The 20016-nt window shown below is 41.2% G+C and overlaps 1 protein-coding gene across 1 annotated transcript in view; it reads left to right on the top strand.

Moving 5' to 3' along the window:
* JAM2 (junctional adhesion molecule 2) overlaps positions 1–20016 on the top strand; it is a 40145-nt gene that overhangs the window by 6090 nt on the left and 14039 nt on the right. Inside the window, exon 2 of the mRNA XM_063126735.1 lies at positions 10017–10082. Coding sequence (XP_062982805.1) covers positions 10017–10082 — 66 coding nt within the window. The remainder of the gene's footprint in view (positions 1–10016; positions 10083–20016) is intronic.

Raw genomic sequence — 20016 nt, 5'->3', positions numbered from 1 at the left:
TAAATCAGGAAAAACACCACACCCAAGCAGAGTGTTGGACACAGATGTATGAAGCTGAAACACACAGCTGTGAAAACAATGTGGAAAACTATGTAGGACATCTGATAAGAAGGCATGTTGAACATTAATTCATGGTAGATTCAGTTTGTGTACTTTATACCTTATCAGTTTCAAACTGATGTGATCACTGAAAGATTTGACATGTTTCTTTTTCTGAAGGCTTAATATGGGATTTGAAATCAGAGCCCAACCACATTTCCCTCCCCTGCTGCCCTTTCCTTGATCCTCTCATAAGCCTGTCATTTGATTTATTAGGTTTATGTCCCACCTTTCCTCCAAAGAGTTCACAGTAGTGTCCATTTTTATCCTCACAGCAACCCTCCAACGTAGGTGAAGCAGAGCGAGATCTAAGTAAGCTACATGGCAGAGTCGGGGATCAGCACAATCCTATGCATGTTTACTCAGAAGTAAGCCCCACTATGTTCAATGGAGCTTACTTTCAGGTAGGTCTGCATAAGATTGCAGCACAGTCCCAAAGGGCAAGTTCTAGAGATGGAAGAAATGCTAGGCTGAAGAGCTTTGCAAATTTCACCTAACCTACTTGGTGAAATTGACAAGTATCTTCAAAAATTAAATTAAAAAGACCTTCTATGATAGCCTTCCCTAACCTAGGACCTTCCAGATGTGTTGGACCTCGCAGGGCTGACTGGGGGATATTTGGAGTTGTATTCCAGCTCATTGGGAGGGCACTAGGTTGAGAAAGACACTTAGCAGTTCTGGAAAGGGAGTGGGGAGAGAAAGTTTTCTCTTTGAGTGCTTTTGTAATTGCACTTGAGTAAGATGGTGTAAAGATGGAACAATGTAAAGATGAAAAGGCAGTGTGCTGGTAACAGAATAGGCAGTTGTTTTGCTGGTGTTTAAAGAGCAAGGTGGGTGTTCTTATGGGCAGCATGGTATAGTGAAGAAACTTTCAAGGCTAAAACAACTAGGAGGAAAATGAAAATATAACAGGTTCTGTGAAATAGTGCAGATACTGGGAGGAGAAGGTTGTGGCACTCATCAGTAGTGAACATAAAGCAAAAAAAAAAAAAGTGGATAGCTCTGTTTCCTATTGACTATTGTAACTTCCATGAAGATAAGTAGTTAAGAAAATGTAAATAGACTGGAGAAAAACAGATGCAGAGATTCAGCAGAACATCATCCCATTTGCTCATCTTCTGGAAACGAGGCAAGTCTCACTGAGACTCCTTGGAAAGGTTTTATAAAACAGCATGGTGCTTGCTCAGAACCCGTAGAAAAGCTGATAAAACATCTGGTTGTCTTTTATGCTGGTCATTAAGGGTACAATCCTGTGCATGTTGAGACATTAAAAAAAACCTGCAAGTCCCAGTACTCCCCCGCCAACATGGTAAAATTTAGATAAAAATGAGGTCAGCTGAAATCTATAGGGCTTAAGCCCATAATTCTCAAACTGTATGTGTGGGTGGGTGAGGGGTGTGTATAGCACACTGGTGTGCTACAAAATTACTGCTAGTATGCTGTTAGAAACTATTAAAGGCCCCCATGAGTCCAACTTACAGAGATTTGGCAGAAACCCTCAAAAGGTGATACCTGTCACATCTCTATCTGAGTCATTAGGCCAGGCATGTATTTCATTCTAATCCAGAGAACATCCATTTGTGCAAAAACACAGAGAGTTGGCTTCTCCATAAACTTGAAATATGTAGGCTTATACACTCCAAAAGTAAATCATTTCAAGTTTAAGGATGAAGTGAGCCTCCAATTTTAATTCACAAAATAAATGCCCCATAAGTATTAGAAGTTTGCAAAATACTGATATAGGCACATAAAATAAATACTCACATCCCATTGCTTTTAACAGGTTTTGAGTGTGCGTAGCTTTTCCTGGGGTTCTTCCAACCCCATTTACAGAAAGTTCTGGGATTGGATGGGAGATTCCAGACATCGTCATCTTCAGTTAGTAACCCTCCCATGTTTTGCCACTGCTGCTTCTGTAGCCTTTCTTAAGAAGGGAAAGAGAGCATATCTGCACAATGTCTTTTGATCAGAGGTGCTAGAAGCAGCTGGGAATGCAGCCACAGTTACAGCTTGAAAGTTCATATTGCTTTTAAAATGCTACAAACTTAAAGGGCACCTTCAGACTGCAATATATATATATATATATACATGGCCAAGCCAGTGGTTGTCAGTGTCAAGATACAGGGATTTGAATCCATTGTGTTGCCCTGGGCAATTTGTTCACTCCCTACCACAGTTTTCCATTTGTGAGGGCCAAGTTGCAAAGCGCTGTAAAAGAGCTACATAAACTATGAGCCAGTATTTCTAATGCTTTCCTGAATCTTGCCAGTTTTTACAGTATTACTCTTCTTTCCTGCTTCATTTATTAGATTCATGGGGCCTCTTTTTTTAAAGTACTAACCCTCTGGAATTGGAAGAAGATTTCTGAAAGTTCTCCACATGTTCATTTTTGTCTAATTTTGCTGAACAGCAGAGGTGATGCAATTTGCTGCTGCTTCCTAAATCCAAATGCTGTCTGACAAAGCAAAGCTTAGTTTTCTTTTGTTTTGTAACATCCTGGGTCAGTGTGCGATATTCATGAATGGTTTTTCCACTTTACTGCCTTTCTGAGAGCTGAGGCAAAGAGCTGCATGATAACAAAGTCTTCCTTAAAGATTCACTTTCAGCAGAGTCGGCTCTTCTTTTCGTTTAAAAGAAAGGAAGTGCGAAATAGCAGTTAATCCCACTTAAAAGCAGCACTGTTCACCAATAAATTTAACCCAGCAAAATACCATCATGTGTGTTTTCCTGTTTATCTTGCTATTGTCCTGTGTAATCTGCATCCACCATGTGTTGTTTCACTTTTCATGTATAAATAGGTGTATGTGTTTTTAAAAGACTTCAAAGGGCAGTGGACATGCATCAAAGAGTTTATTTGCTACACAATTAGCCAGCTGATTTTATCTTACAAACATATTGGGGTTTGCCCATAAGAAAAAAAAATCATTTTATTAAATTACATAACAGTTTTTGTGGTATTGTGATGTAAAAGGTCAAGATTCAATTCCAGCTGCCAAGTCAGCGGTTCGGTCCCCTGTATGTCCAGTTTAAGAACTTCAGGAAGCAGGGCGGTGAAAGTCTCTTACGGCCAAAATTGCCATGATGTTTAACACAGAACAAGCCATGGGTTATAATTTCTTGTTTGGACATCATGTACAACAACCCAGGGACAGAGCATCCCTGGGTTGTTTAGCTCAGCAGGAGTGAACAAGCAGCTTTCAGCCAGCATGTGCCACTTGTTCATAATTACCCAAGAACCCTGGATAATCATGATGTGCTAACTGGACCATAGTTTGGCATTTTGCCACAGGTTTTTATTAAAGAAAAGCTGGCTTGTGGGGAAGGTTGGGAACAAAGCCAGACAAGGACCATGGCATGGGGGATTCCAGACAGGAACCTGATGGAATCACACCCACCCACCCACCCCTGTTATTCATAATGGAAGGTAAGCTCCCATTGGCACCTTCTTGGAGGGCTGCTCCTGTTCTGAAGAGACATTTCAGTGCTAGGTGATCTTGCTCAGTGTGCAGCATCTTCATGTGTTGATGTGGAGTTAGGAGCACTGTGTGTTGCAGAAGCTGAACAGTTTGTGATGGTTCAAAATCCACTGAGCTACTCAACACACTTGGGAGGTGTATGTGTGTGTAGGGTGGGAGTTCCTACCATGACCAAAGCCAAAGCAGGAAAGGGATCTAGTATCTTTTATAGTTGTGTAGATGAGAGAATTTTGACAGCTGCTAGCTTTCTCCACATTGTGTAACAAGCTGCATCTACACAAAATTATTTCTTGTACACAGCTGTTAGAGGCAAAATACACATGCCACGCAAATGTGTGTAAAAAGCCCCCTATTTGAAAGAAAGAAAGAAAGAAAGAAAGAAAGTCCTTTTGAGCAATCTCAGTCTAGTCTCACAAGAGAGTTCTCCTTACATAGCTGTCATGCACCATGTAAAAAATAACAACCACGGACATTACACACCTTTGATTAGCAGCCATTAAAAGGACATTTGCATTTTTAGTCTTTATAAATTGACAATCTTTCCAATAACATTGTTGCTATGGAAATAAACCTTGCACAGCTCAACAGTACCGGTAGAATTCTATTCTTCATGAGATGCTAAGTCATTTAAAACACCCAACCCCCATTTCCCTTTTCATTACCAAGGAAACTGGATTGGCAGCAAAATTCTCTTAACTTCTTTCAAAGTTGAGCGTTGGCATTTTTGTCCTGCTAAGCTTAACAAAAACGAGCCGAAAATAAACTGCTGAACTTGTTAAGTTTTATAAACAGTCTTGGAAGAGATGGGATATTTCTTGTGAATCCTTAAAACTAATTGCTTCCTGCCACCCAGTGACTTAGGTAGGCTACTGTGCACAAGGATCACCCACTGAGAATCTCAACATTGTCAACTGGCGGTGCTGACCACCTGTTCAGGTGTGTACACAGGCCGAATCCCACAAGGACACTGCATGTGAATCTCAGGGGCTGAATGCATGGTGTATGTTGCTTTTCTTTATACCTTACATAGTAATGTTTTGTGCATGGAATAGAATCATAGAGTTGGAAGGGGCCATTTAGGCCATCGAGTCCAACCCTCTGCTCAATGCAGGAGTCCAGTTTAAAGCATCTCTAATGGATGGCTGTCCAGTCTGTGCTTGAATACCTCCAGTACTGGAGAACCCACCACCTCCCTAGGAAGTTGGCTCCATTGTCTGACTGCTCTTACCATTAGGAAGTTTTTCCTGGTGTTCAACCTAAATCTGCTTTCATGTACCTTAAGCCTGTTATTTCGTGTCCTACGGTCAGTTTTCTCTTCTCAAGCCTACACACACTCAATTTTTCCTTCAATTTTTCATCTTAGGACTTAATTTCCAGTCCCCTGATCATCTTTGTTGCCCTTCTCTGAACTCATTCCAGTTTATCTGAATCCTTCTTATAGTGTAGGATCCAGAACTGGACACAGTATTCAAGGCAGAGTGGAATAGAGGTAATTGAAGATGAGCCATGTGTGGAAGTCAAATGCTATTTTCCCTAATGAATAGAATAACATTTATTGCGTTAGTCCTTAGACCACAGCAACACACAACTAAGGAACAGAGATTACCTAAATTTACATGATGATACAATTCAATTCTGTATGTCCAAACTAGATTGAGGCCCATCCTGCAAATGGCACTTGAAAAAAAGTGTTAAAGTTTTGTTCAGAAATGTTATCATTCCTAACTTTGAGTTTTCTTCTTATTTTAGTCTCAGTGATGTGTATAGAGTGTCTTTCTTCCAGTTATGTTTTTATAAATGACTCTGTTCAGCATACTGGAACACATCCATAGTTCTTGAAGATATTTCCTATGTAACTGAAGCCAAAGTAACTGACGCCAAAGAAACTGAAAGGGTTTGCATAAATCATTTTTGTTTTCTCTTCCACCTGAAAATAGAAAACAGGGAACTATTTCAAGGGAGGGGGGAGTAGTGTTTGCAATTAGTACCAATAGTAGTAGGAAAATACTGGTGCCATATTTGTAGGCAAATAGAAGTAATTATTCCCTTTTCCTCTCCATAGTATTATGTTGCCTGTATTCTTTAGTAGCACACAGATAAACTGAACAAAATGTATAGTACAAAAAAACTATTTAAAAAAAAATGAATGATATATTAAGTTAAACCAGATGAAAAAAATGAATGGGTGGGAGCCAGAAAAAAGCTTTATGTATGTTGTCAAGGTACATTAGTTGGATCCTGACCAAGCTAGTCACACTAAACTTCCTAATATCAAATTAATGTTAAAATAAATCACTATGACTAACTTAAATCTCTTTGAGACCTAAGTGTGGCTAGCTTGGCATGGATCCGATTCATTGCGTTTAAGAATTCTGCTTCATATGATGAATATTAAGGACACTGGTTAGAAGGAAAATCTATTACGGAAAGTAAGGAATAGACCCTGTGTTTATAACTTCAGAAAATATAATTGCTATCCATCCTGTCAGTACTAAGTAAAAGACAAGTAGAACCTACAACAAAATATTACAGTGTGAAGTCCTCCTGTGTAGGGTTTCATAGAATCATAGAATCATAGAATAGCAGAGCTGGAAGGGGCCTACAAGGCCATCGAGTCCAACCCACTGCTCAATGCAGGAATCCACCCTAAAGCATCCCTGACAGATGCTTGTCCAGCTGCCTCTTGAAGGCCTCTAGTGTGGGAGAGCCCACAACCTCCCTCGGTAACTGATTCCATTGTCGTACTGCTCTAACAGTCAGGAAGTTTTTCCTGATGTCCAGCTGGAATCTGGCTTCCTTTAACTTGAGCCCGTTATTCCGTGCCCTGCACTCTGGGAGGATTGAGAAGAGATCCTGGCCCTCCTCTGTATGACAACCTTTTAAGTATTTGGAGAGTGCTATCATGTGTCCCCTCAATCTTCTCTTCTCCAGGCTAAACATGCCCAGTTCTTTCAATCTCTCTTCATAGGGCTTTGTTTCCAGACCCCTGATCATCCTGGTTGCCCTCCTCTGAACATGCTCCAGCTTTGTCTGCATCCTTCTTGAATTGTGGAGCCCAGCTGGTTGGCCATGCCCTCTTCCAGGATATTCTAGTCTATCTCTTTCCAGTTTTTGACTCCCTCCAACCAAACATACACTTGGCATTCAATGGCCACTGAGGGCTTTTCTACATGAGTGATTTATTGCACACTCCCAATTGGTCACTCATGGAAATTAGCGGGTCCTTTACATGATGTTTTTAACCTCCAGGACATCTGTTGTGCTTTCCCCCCTTTATCCTGTTTTCAAAAGGATTGGAGATGACATGAAAAGGTTAATTATTCCAATATATTGGCTGTGTGTCGGTGTACTGCTATAATGACACCACCATCTAGTGGCCGTAAATTGAAACACACAGAAACATATAGAAACATTTCCTTGATTCAAACCACATGTCTGCCGTGTAAAGAAGCCCATCACAATACCACAAAGAAATTGAAAGCAGGAAGCCACGGTAAGGATGCAGGTTTTTTGCTTAATGTAGAGAACCTCACAGCATCCCCAGTGGTCATTGGGATCTTTGTGTTTGAAGGGCGGGGGAATTGCCCCCTCAAGATTTTTTCCCCTAAAAGTTTTCTTTTGTACCTCAGCAAACTGTGGGGTTCTCCTAAATATGTCAATACCTCCCTCCTGTTTCTCACTGGCCCCATTTTGACTACATTGCTGTTGATGCCATTTCTACACAAGGCATTTATTGTGCACTTGTGATTGGCCGCTCACAGAAATTTGAGTCCACGATGTCATCATCCCTTTTTTCCCCCCATGACAATGAAAGTTCAGTATTTTCCCTCCATCAGATATAAGGTGTGCTGATGATATGGCAGGTTTTTGCAAATGATTGTACAGTGCCATCTAGTGTCTGTACAACGAAACATAAAGAACTTTCCAACAAAGAAAAAAAGAAATAACATGGAAATGAGCCGATCTTAATCCTGAAAGGAATCTGGAAGCAAAGGCCTAATAAACTGCAGAAGTTTACCTTAGTGTAAAAATGCTCTCAGTACCTGAGTTCACTATTAGAGGGAGTGATTATATTAACCCATGTGGAATCACAACAGTCGTTGGTAAGGTTTGACTTGGAAATATAACAGAGTCATAATATTTATGGAAGGGATCTGAAATGCAGCCCCCCTGAAATGGAAAGATCCTTGAGACTTGAAACCCCCCTAACATCTTCCATCTTCTTTTCAAAACCCAATGAACATGGTTAGGCCTCATCTTGAGTACTACATCCAGTTCTGGGCACCACACTTCAAGAAGGATGCAGACAAGCTGGAGGGTGTTCAGAAGAGGGCAATGAGGATGATCAGGGGTCTGGAAGCAAAGTCCTATGAAGAGAGACTGAAAGTACTGGGCATGTTCAGCCTTGAGAAGAGAAGGCTTAGGGGAGACATGATAGTACTCTTCAAGTACTTGAAAGGTTGTCACATAGAAGAGGGCCAGGATCTCTTCTCAATCATCCCAAATGCAGGACACACAATAATGGCCTCAAATTACAGGAAGCCAGATCAAATTGCAGGAAGCTGGACATCAGGAAAAACATTCTGACTGTTAGAGCAGTATGACAATGGAACCAATTACCTAGAGAGGTCATGGGCTCTCCCACACTAGAGGCTTTCAAGAGGCAGCTGGACAGCCATCTGTCAGAGAAGCTTTAAGGTGGATTCCTGCATTGAGCAGGAGGTTGGACTTTATGGCCTTATAGGCCCCTTATAACTCTATGATTCTATGATTTATAATTCTACAACCTGGCTATGCAATTTGATTCATTATTGAGCTGCAGTCATAACATGAAAATTATAATCTCCACCGCCTCCTTTCTTGAGTGATTGATGCATTAATGTTGAGAACTGTGGAAATGGAATGTCAGGACCATGCAGAGTTTGGCAATGCCCCAGTACAGTTCAAGGATGAAACTTAATGTTCTTGGCACTCTAGCCGTGAGGAACTCTTGACTGTCAAATGTTGGGTGTAAAACGAAGGCAAGATTATTTCATAATTGACCTGTTACTTAAATCCTTTCTTTAAAGCACCTATCTTGGAGCAACTGGATACATAGGTACTGGGTTTAGTTCATCATTTCCTCTTCATTAGAGTAGTACTTAAAGAAAAGCATCTCAATTGTATCCTATTAATTTGTAGGAAATGACTCATATTAAATTAGTTTTATTTATCAATATGCATATAGGAAGGACAACCACATGCGTGCAGTTGGAGCTTTGTATATTATTTGTTACATTTCTATCCCACTATTATCCAAGGTGCTGAGAGGGTTTTTCTTAACTTTCACAACAGCCCTGTGAAGTAGGTTAGGCTGAGAGATTTTGACTTGCCGAGGGCCTGCTGGGGAGTTTTATATTTCAGCTGGGCACCGAATATACATTTCTTACATCCAAGCCCAATCACGTAACACCACACCAGCTCAATTACCTCATGCAGCAGTTCCTGAGACAAGCTGCTTTTTAGCTTTAAAAATAATTTGGGAACCATTTAATTGGGGGGGGGGGATGAAGCTCCACCTGTAGCTGTTTTCCTCACCCATCTATGCTTATCATTTCCTTATTGTTTGTGCTTCTGTTTATGTTGGAGCAGAGACATTTTAACAGTGCATCTCAATTGTTTTCAGTTGTCAAAAGAGAATTTAGATGCTTTTGCAGAAGTCAGTCTTAATGGATCTGAAAGACAGCAAACTCATCTATTAACATTGGTGGAAGAAAATGGGTGCAGATAGATAGAAAGGTCCTTCACTTTCTATCTACCTGGATGTAACATACATCCAGAACTCCATCAGACAGAGGGAAATCACACTTCCCTACCATTGCTTCTCCGCCCCCGCTTTAATTTCTGGTTACTTCCTCTTTTGAAAGAGGAAGTAAACACTGTGCATGTGCCCCATTCAGTCAGCCGTTCTGATCGCGCTGCTTCTGCACACAGCAGGAGATAGCAGCAATTTATGTCTTAATCTTAAATTGGACTTACTGGGCTGTTTTTTTGTGATGCGAAGAAGGCAAGAAGGTGCGGGAGGCAGATGACGTTGTGAGAGGGAACCTCAAAAATCTGTGAGTGCCCGGTAAAGAGCGTGCAATAAAACGCTCATCTGATGGAGCTCTCATAGTCCAGAACTAGACATACTTTCAATCCATACCTGTTCAATTGAAAATGGTTCCAATAGGTAGCACACTTGTAGATTAAAATTAATTGAGTGGCAAAGAATCCTGAATTATATTTGCAATACATCAAAACAAAACAACAACACCCATAAAGGCTGCAGACTTACACATAGTTAGGTTGGTTAAATCCCATTGATTGCAAAGGAGTCTAAGCAGCCTGCAGGCAAGGTTTTTATACGAAGTGTTTTCAATGAAAGGCACTGCAATGTAAAATGTTTCTTTTTCTCTGCAGACTACAAAGCATATGGAATCATCGTACAAACGGACAGCGGCAATGTCAAAGCAAGAGAATTTGAGGGTATGGTATGCGTATGAGTATTTACATGTACATCATGGTGCTGAGAAGAAGAAGAAAGGCTATTGGACAAAAGTGAAATGGGGTGTAGAAGACTGAGTTTGTGGATACAAAATCCTGCAGTAGCTCAGTTAGTGTACACATTTTAACTTTTTGCCTGCTTTTGCCTGCTATGACGGAGCCAAACGTAAGCGTGTCTTATGTCCCATTGATTTTAATGGGAGAAACCCAACCTTATGCTTAATCCCTCCTGATGAAACCATAAGGATTTCATAGTGTTTAACTTTGGCTACATCTTAATTATGATTTATAGTAGTTTTGAATGGACCAGCCATGCCATTGATGTTTGCTGAGATTCTCTCAAGGCACTAAAAATAAACACATTTTAGAGATTGTAATATAAATAAATGCATCAATTTGCTGGGTGGTGGTTGGGAATGGAGTGGGGGCATTTGGAGAAGCCTCCTGCTTCTTCCTTTCCCCCCTACCCACCACCAAAGTTTGATGTTTTTCAATCCTTCCTCCCTCAAAATGAGCGTCATCAGATGAGCATTTTATCCCACACTTGCAGTTGGTCAGTCACGGATCTTCACAGATCATTTCGATGATGCAGTGATCCTGCCGCATGTCTCCCATTCCATTTCCCAGTGTTGATGTTTTGAAATAAGCCACAGAAAACCCAACTTTTTTGAAACAAGTCAGGATTTGTCGGGATTTCCAGCCATGTGCAGGAAAGTTCTGTTATAAAGGGTGTTGTTCCCATTGTTCTATAGGGGCCACGTGGTCTCTGCACACACTCCTGTGTAATTTGAGCTTGTCCCCAATGTGGAAGTGAAGCAGGGAGCAGAGCAACAGTACGTGACAGTAGGGAAGCATAACCCCCCCTCCCCATGATCCTCGATGTCTACTTCTCCCCTTTTCCCTTGCAATCGAGCTACTTTCTGGTTCTCTTCAGATTTCGATACTGATTCGTTCACATCATAAAGTGTTGGACCCATTATAGACGGACACATCTGCCCAATCTTGATGGTTATTTTCCCCCTCTTACTAAAGTCTGGTTAGCTTCATGGGATATTCAGATTCAGTTTGAGCTTTCTTATTGGAATTTGCTTCCATTTGCTCTTTTGTTCATAAGCATCATGCACAGGCTTACAGAGGTTGTCCTACCTATAGTGTCCTGGAGCCCAGGGAAAATGGACTTTTAGAACTCTGAAAACCACACACATACCCTACCCCCAGGGGTAGAGAACTTTTAGAAATCTCTTATGAATTTCAGGTGACCTGATTTTATAATAATACACCTATGCATTACATCTTTTGCAATAATTCCCCCACTACATCTTGGCTCCTTGGCTTTTTAATCCCCCCTGGCTGTATGGAGTTTAAAGCTATGTACCGTTTAGGGAAGTCTGTCCATAGTGACTGAAGTTGTACAGTAGGCTTCAACCACATGAACACCTTTAAATTAATGTGTTTAAAAAACAAACTAACCCTGAGGTGCACACCCCTAGAGTCCCCTTAGCATGCACACCAAGTTTCTGATGTCCAGGCCCTCATCTATATGACAGCGGGATTGCTCCTCATTAAATAAAAACCTGATTTTTTGTTGATTTGAATGTAGGTAAAGAGCATCACACTGCAGCAGCAAAAGTGATTTATTTCCTGAATTTTTTAATATAGTGAGTTATTAATGCGTATGTAATCTTAATAAAGAATAGAAGCCAACGAAGCTATAAATCTTATCTACGGAGCTCTGCAGACTAATATAACACACAAACTGAGCGGGAGCGGAGGGGGAGGAGGCTACAGAGGGAAAGGAAGGAGGCTGGCTGCCTGTTTCCTGCTTTGTTCCCATAGCTCTTCCTGTCACATCATTGCTCCCCGTAAGGAAATTCAAAGAAACAGCCTCCACGCACCAGGAGTGTGTGTGTGTGTGGGGGGGGAGACGAGTCTACAGAGGGAAAGGAAGGAGGCAACAGAACACGTCTCCTCATCCGGCTGCCTGTTTCTCCCTCTTTCTTTTTGTGAACCGCCCAGAGAGCTTTGTATATTGGGCACTACAGAAATATTTAATTGTTACATTTTTATACCGCCTAATAGCCAAAGATCTCTGGGCAGTTCACAGAGAGAGAGAGAGAGAGAGAGAGAGAGAGAGAGAGAGAGAGGAATAAATTTGTTTTAATAAGCTATCTCTGCGGAGCTCCACAGAGAGACTTCAAACTAAATCAGTGCAAACGAAGGAGGCAGCGGATTGGTGCAAAATTGGGAAATGGGCCAATCACGTTATCCTACCCTCAAAGCTCTGCCCACATGTCAAAATCCGACATAACTCCCCCAAAGACACACAGCCATAATGCAGTGCAAACCTGGACCCAATCTAAAAGTCGCAGTAAATCGCGAATGCAAATATGTGCATTATTGCAGTTAAAACCCAGCACTGAAGCAAATGGACAGCTGCATCATGTAACCTAAAACGCAAATATGCACATTTAGGTCAGGGTAAAGAAGTCGTATAGACAAATCTCTGGATTCACAGTCTTGATGCAGACAAACACACACACACACACACACACACACACACACACACACACACTATTATAATATATTTAAAACATACCCCACTCCTCTGCTGAAAAAGGCCCTCAGAGTGGCTTATGTGATTAATAGTAACATAGTCCTTGCCTTCATGCTTAGAGCCTTCAAGGCATAACACAAAAGGAAAAGGAGATTGGGAGAGGAGAAAAAAGCAAACTTGATCACTAGTTCTAGCTACAAAGTTCTTATAGGTGTTCTTTCTGGCTGAAAAGGGTGAAGCAAGGTCCCTAAAGTTGTTCCTTCTCTGGCTGATATAATAGAGTCAGGGTGGCCCTTGTCTTGATGGACTTCCTGGGAAACAGTGGCCCTTGGTCCCCCGATCAATGGATGAAGCCAGAGCATGTTGGTGATTCCAGGTAAAATCTCTGCTAAAATAATCACATGTTGCTGACCTGTGGCAAGGAGACAGAAAACACGAAGTGCCTTTAATATAATGGAAAGGCTGAGCATAAAAAAACATCAGAAACTATAAAAGCAACACCTTCCATTTGGTGGTTAAAACTTGTGTTGCCAGTTGGCTCAAGCCAAGGAATATGAACAGTCAGCTTCATTTCCTTCAGTGTCAGGAAATTCTCCACCTTTGTAATCCACTGGAGTACACTGACCATTTCTGACACTTAAGAAAATGGGATAACATCTAGTTGTACAGAGCTTTGTGCTGCTGTGCAGAACTTTGGATTATTGCTAGTATTATGTGTTTGGGGTCTATTTAGACAATTATTTTGTAGACAAGTGCTTTCTCCTGTATTTTTCTTTTTTTCTCATGTGCCTGGTGTGTGTGTGTGTGTGTGTGTGTGTGTGTGTGTGTGTGTGTTCTTTTGATATCTTTATCTGTTTCTTATTGTGAACTGCGGAGAAGGGTCATTAGGCATCATTGATACTGTTATCTACTTCCACAGCATTTCCCCTTGCTGCGATGAAGGCAGAACAAAACAGAAACTAGTACAGTGTATCAGCTTTGTCAAACTGAAAGGAATACAATCCAGTTTTTTAAAAACACACTATATGGAAGCCTCTGTATTCTTGTTAGTTCTATTTGGCTCTGCCACCTTTTCAGATTTCAGATCTATTTGTGTTCTGATTGATTGATTTGACAGATATTTCATAAATGATTCCATCACTCTGTATCAAATTTTCTTTCAGGTCCAATACAAAAGTGTCACTGGTTTCCCAGCAATCCTTGGTCTGAAGATTCCTGAGCCAGAATCAAAAATTGGCCTTGCTTTCTCCCTTTCTGGGAAGAATTCTTCATCTTATCCTTGTCTACCTTAACTATGGTTTGCATTATATCTGTACTGTCTTCATCAACACTAACACTATGGTTTCCATCTTGAACCAAGGGTTGAAGTGGCTTTGCAAACCCTGGTAAGAAGGAACCTGAAAACCTGCTTATCATTAACTATGGTTAGCAGCATTGCTGCAGATGTAATGCTAAATGATGATTTGAGGTAACAAAGGACAGGAGAGGAGGGGAGCATGTATTCCTGAGGATGATTTCTGGTTTACAAACCACATTCCTTCAAAGAGCCACCCTTACATGGGTGCTAGATCTCCTCCTGGTCTGCAATGAAACCAACGGAATTACTAAAAACCATTGTTAATAGTGATGATAACAACAAGGATGATGAAAACAAGCGCGTAGCTAAACTATGGAATTCGCTACCACAAGATGTAGTGATGATAGCCACCAGTTTGGATGGCTTTAAAAGGGGGCTGGTTAGGCTGACCATATGAAAGGAGGGCAGGGCTCCTGTATCTTTAACAGTTGTGTAGGGAATTTCAGCCGGTGTCATTTGTATGCATGCAGAGCCTGATGAAATTCCCTCTTCATCACAACAGTTAAAGCTACAGGAGCCCTGCCTTCTTTTGGTCACACGAAGTAGTGCTCCTGCAGCTTTAAGTGTGTGATGAAGAGGAAATTTCACCAGGTGCTGCATACATACAAATAACACCTGCTAAAATTTCCTTTTCAATAAAGATTCAGGAGCCCTGACCTCCATTTCATATTTATTTTATTTATTATTGCATTTATATCCTGCCTTTTTTCCTCCAAGGCAGCGTACATAAGCCTCCTCTTCTCCATTTTCTCTAGGGTCACCATGTGAAAAGGAGGACAGGGCTCTTGTATCTTTAACAGTTGTATTTATTTATTTATTACATTTTTATACTGCCCAATAGCCGGAGCTCTCTGGACGGTTCACAAAACCCACTGGGTTGTATTGAAAAGAGAATTTCAGCAGGTGTCATTTGTATATATGGGGAACCTGGTGAAATTCCCTCTTCATCACAACAGTTAAAGCTGCAGGTGCCCTGCCTTCTTTTAAATCTGGTCACTCTAGTATAGCTCCTGCAGCTTTAGCTGTTGTGATGAAGAGGGAATTTCACTAGTTTCTCCATATATACAAATGACACCTGCTGAAATTCCCTTTTCTATGCAACTATTAAAGATACAGGAGCCCTGTCCTCCTTTTCATATGGTCACCCTATTTTATCCTCACAACAACCCTGTGAGGTAGGTTGGGCTTAGAGTCTGTGACTGGCCCAAAGTCACCCAGTGGGTTTCCATGACCAAGTGGGGACTAGAACCCGGATCTCCTGATTCCCAGGCAACACTTTAGCCACTATGCCACACTGGCTCTCACCAGTTGGATAAATTCTTGGAGGAGAAGGCTATCAATGGCTACAAGTCCTCATAGCTAAGTGCTACCTCTAGTATTAGAAGCAATAAGCCTATATATACCAGGGAATATAGGTGGGAGGGTGCTGTTGCACCATGTCCTGGGCGATGTCTTGGCGGTAGTGCATCAGTGCCGCAAGGCCTTGATCCCCTGCATTTGCGTTTCTTCCTGCTATGTGCCACAGCTCTGAAGCAAGGCAACAGATGGCAGATGCTGTTGTTGACTTGCTCCAAGTGGGAAAAGTCAGGGTAAGTACACAACTTTTTAAAATTGGAGCTTTAGATAAATGCCCTGGGATGGCTCTGGGATGGCAGCTGCATCATATAAATGACCTGCCACCACTGCAGATCCACCCCGTGGCTTTCCCCTCATCAAGATGTATCCCTGTTGTGGGTCCCTCATTAACAGCTGGTTGGACACTGTGTGAACCTAGTGCTGGAATAGATGGAACCTTGGTCTGATCCAGCATGGCTCTTCTTATATTCTTAGGATCCATTAATAGTGAGCCTTACAACCACACCCTGGGCAGTTTGGAATTCTGTATCTGTTAAATAGCACCTACTAACTGGGCTCACACTTCTTAACCCCGCCACAGATGCTGGTCATGTGCCAGCTAGATTTCCCTAATAATCCTCACTGGTGTGGTGTGGTGTGTTGCCCAAACCCAGGTGGCATGGCTTATTTGAGGGGGAAGCAACCCCCAAATAACCCACAGGGTGTTGTTGGGTTATTTGAGGGTTGCTCCTCACCCCGAACAAGCCATACTACCTGGGCTGAAATGGCATTGGGCATGCTGTACCAGCAAGGGTAATTAGAGAACTCGTGCCAGCATGTGCAGTGGGGGAAATAAGCTACCGTGACTTATTTCCTTCAGTGCGGTCATGCAAACAGGCCCACTATCTTGTTGGATACCCATTGAAAAAGTAGTGTTCTTGAACACTAATTTCCAACATAATGTTGGATTGTTAAACCTAAGCCCATCTCTCTAAGAATGTATTCTATAAAATAATCATATAATTGAGATATTCAGGCTGTTTTGTCTTCTACAAAACTGCCTAGGGCCTTCGGCCATACTACCCTGAACACGCCCAATCTCGTTTGATCTCGGAAGTTAAGCAGGGTCAGGCCTGTTAGTACTAAAACTGTCTAGGAGTCCCATTGAACACAATTGGCCTTACTTCTGAGTAAACATGTATAGGCTTGCCTGCCACTAATGTGGGGAAATGTTCTGTGGGTATGAATGACTGCTATGTTCAAGTTGCTAGAATTCATTTGCAAGCTGCTCATCTGAGACTGTGCTTGGTAGGGGGAGGGGAAACACTGCAGAGATGATAATTTTGCATTTTGTTGCTAGACTAGAATCAATTTTAAAATATATACTTTATAAAGACTTTTTAAAAGTATGGAAATAAAAAGAATATGTTTCCATCTATATCTTCATAAACATGAGAATAAGTGCTTGTGGCTGAGTACACAAAACATTATTTTTAAAAAATCCCTTAATGTTTTATCTGGGGGCTGCCTTCACGGCACTGAGTTATTTATTTTTATTTATTATAGTACTTTTATCCCACCCTTTAGCCAAAAAGGCTCTCAAGGCAGCTTACAAAAATATTTCTTAAAACAGTCCCTGCCCACAGGCTTACAATCTAAAAAAAATGACACAAAAGGAAAGGGGATTGGGAGGGAGGAGGAAAAAGAAAAGGGGAAAAAAAAAGCAAATTCAGGCACTTGATTCTTAGTTGCAAACCCTGTGGTATTGCTGCTGTGGGAACGCCCCCAGTGCAGCGCCAGAGTGAAGACAGATATCAGAAGAGCCGTGTTGATGTCACTTCCGCAGGACAAGTCAGGGTAAGTCCCCGACATTTTTCCTGCACAGCTTCGCCTATTTGCCCCGTGGTGGCTCCGAATCAGCGGCTGCATCATATAACTGATGCAGAGTCAATTTGGAGCCACCGTGGGTCAAAGATGCTATTAGGCAGCCTCTTGGAGGACTTCATTAATCGTGAACACTTGGACTTTGAAGCTTTTCATTCTTGGCAGAAACTTTCTTCCTTTTCTTTTTCTTGACTTAATCATACTCTGTTTCCCCCAAAATATCTCCATCTTTCCTTCTCCTAAATTCTGTGTTATCTTTGCTTCCAGTTCTCTCTCACACACACACCCATCTCAAAGTTGATTTTTTTTTTCTTTATTGCCCAGGACAGCCATTCCTTAAAACCTTTTTTAATATTATTTCCTCCTTTTTGGCTTCATCCCACGTACCTGCTTCCCTCGGATTATGCCCGTAGTGCTAAGCTTTTGAGGTTGTTGTTGCTTTTGCTACCAGACGACAGCGATCCTTTGCATACCAGGAAGTGGGTTTGAGGGGGGAAATGTAAAAAATCATAGAAAATCAATAGATGAACCAATTCAATTCAAATTTGGTATGCTTAAAGCTCTCCCTAATATCTATTACTGTACCAATTTTAGCGTCTTTATCTTTAAAGCTTACGCAGATGTAAGCATTTCTTTAAAATCCTGCTCCTGCTCCCCAGCGGCAGCTCGGAAAATACGCTCAGAAAGTAGGGGCTAAATAGGGCAAATCTTTTGAGTTTATAGCACAATTAAGGCAGAATGCATGGGAGTACTTCACAATCAAAGCAGATTATAAGGTGGAAAACTTCTGAGTCCTTTGCATGCAATTCGCAGTGATTGCACAGTGTAACGCTGGTGTGATAAAGCTCTTTGTCTCTACAGTTATGTTTTATCTCGCTCACCATACAAATGCAAAACATTTACTCTGCCCTCTTTTTCTTTAAAGAAACAGGACTGAGTAACATGTTTTGAAAATGTTTCTCTTTAAAATTAAGATATATTGACAAAAGTATGAGGGATTAAAGGATAAACTTGCTATCCAGCTTCCCTCACTCACTTAAAAATATATATTATAATGTTAGGATGACGGAATCTCAAAGAAAATACTATGAAAATAACACACATTAAAATGCATTGGTAATGTTCTTTCTTGAAAGCATTATAAATGAGTACTTGATTACTAAATTTCAGGAAAGCTACCGCCTATCCCGTTCTATCTGATGCATAAAGTTCAGGAAAGACACCACCCATCCTAGTCTGTGAAACAAAACATCCAAAACAAATGCATTTCCACTACTTTGCTAAAGACGTTTGTCACTGGAACTTTGTTTCTGCTTTTTTAGATCAGATTTTTTTTTTAATCCCATCATGATTGTACATTTCTGTAAAGTTGTGTCTCTTAAAAAGAATAAATGTTCTTAGGGGGAAATGCCAAATGGGTATTGGGTATTTTTTAGCAATCTGGAGTTACATTTTATTATTATTGAAATTTTCCCCCAAAAAGACAATAACTGCAAGAAAATAGATGGCTTATATGCAAGTTCAAAAAATGGCTTGTTTCTAAAGCAATATGATACAATTTACAGGGATTAATAGTATAAACGAATCCCTGGCCAAACCCACTTAACCTTGGAGTTGCTTTTGTGCTTTACTTGAAAAAGAAAAGGACTATAGCTCTGTCATCCTCCCTACTCTTTGGAACATTTTGCATCATGGAACTTTGCAGGCACGAAAGAAGAAATGGTGCTGTACATTGGGGGGGGGGGGAGATTTCAGGAATTTGAGTGATGGGGAGCCAGAGCTGTCCTCTGTGAATACAATGGCCAGCATCCAACAGGGTCACTCTGCCTCTACTGATTTCATTGCCCCTGTTAGCCCCCGCTATTGTGCACACAGAACATGTGTTGAGTGGAAAGACTGTGGCAAGTAACAGGATCATCTCCTGCAATTACAGATTGGGACACACATACATGGAATGTCCACCTCCCGCAATATTGTACCCTAAAAATACAATCCCTCCTTTGATTTCTTACAAATGCCTTCCCTTCTTGAGGATCCAGTACCAATCTTACAATCTTGGTGAGAGTGTGAGAAAGGGAGATTTGTAAATGTTTGGTCATAATACAACTCTGTTTTAGCAGGGGAGCATACAACTCCCCTGTTAAAACAGCTTCATGGGCTTCCGGTCTGTTTCCAGGCACAATTCAAAGTGCAGGTTATCACCTAAAAAGCACTCTACAGCTCGGGTCCAGGGTAACTGAAAGACCGTATTCTCCCATATGAGCTTGCCTGTGCTCTGAGATCTTCTGGGGAGGCCTTTCTCTCAGTCCCACCAACATCCCAGGCACACCTGATGGGTACACGGGAGAGGGCCTTCTCGGTGGCTTCTCCAAGGCTCTGGAACTCCCTTCCCAGGGGGGCTAGGCTGGCTCCCTCTGTGCTACACTTTTGGAGGCAGGCAAAAACTTCTTTGTTCCGTCAGGTTTTTGGAACTACTCTGGACTTGTGTTAATGTATTAGATTCCCCCTGCCCTTTTAATCTGTTATTGTTTTTAAAATGAACATATTTTAAATTTTACTGCAGGTTTCATTCTATTTTACTTTTGTAAATTTATATTTATATGTTTTAATTGTACATGTTTTAATCTTGTAAAATGCTTTGAGTCCCAGTACTGGGGGAAAGGCATGATATAATTATTATTAATAACAACAACAACAACAACAACAACAATAACAATAACAACAACAACAAAATTTACTTAGTGTGCTTGGTATTCCACTTTCCCCCATTGCTCCGGCTTTTGGGA

This window comes from Elgaria multicarinata, chromosome 5 (assembly GCF_023053635.1).
Source record: "Elgaria multicarinata webbii isolate HBS135686 ecotype San Diego chromosome 5, rElgMul1.1.pri, whole genome shotgun sequence".
NCBI lineage: Eukaryota > Metazoa > Chordata > Lepidosauria > Squamata > Anguidae > Elgaria > Elgaria multicarinata.
The sequence above is the reverse complement of the archived record's forward strand: the minus strand, read 5'-3'. Positions and strand labels throughout refer to the sequence as shown.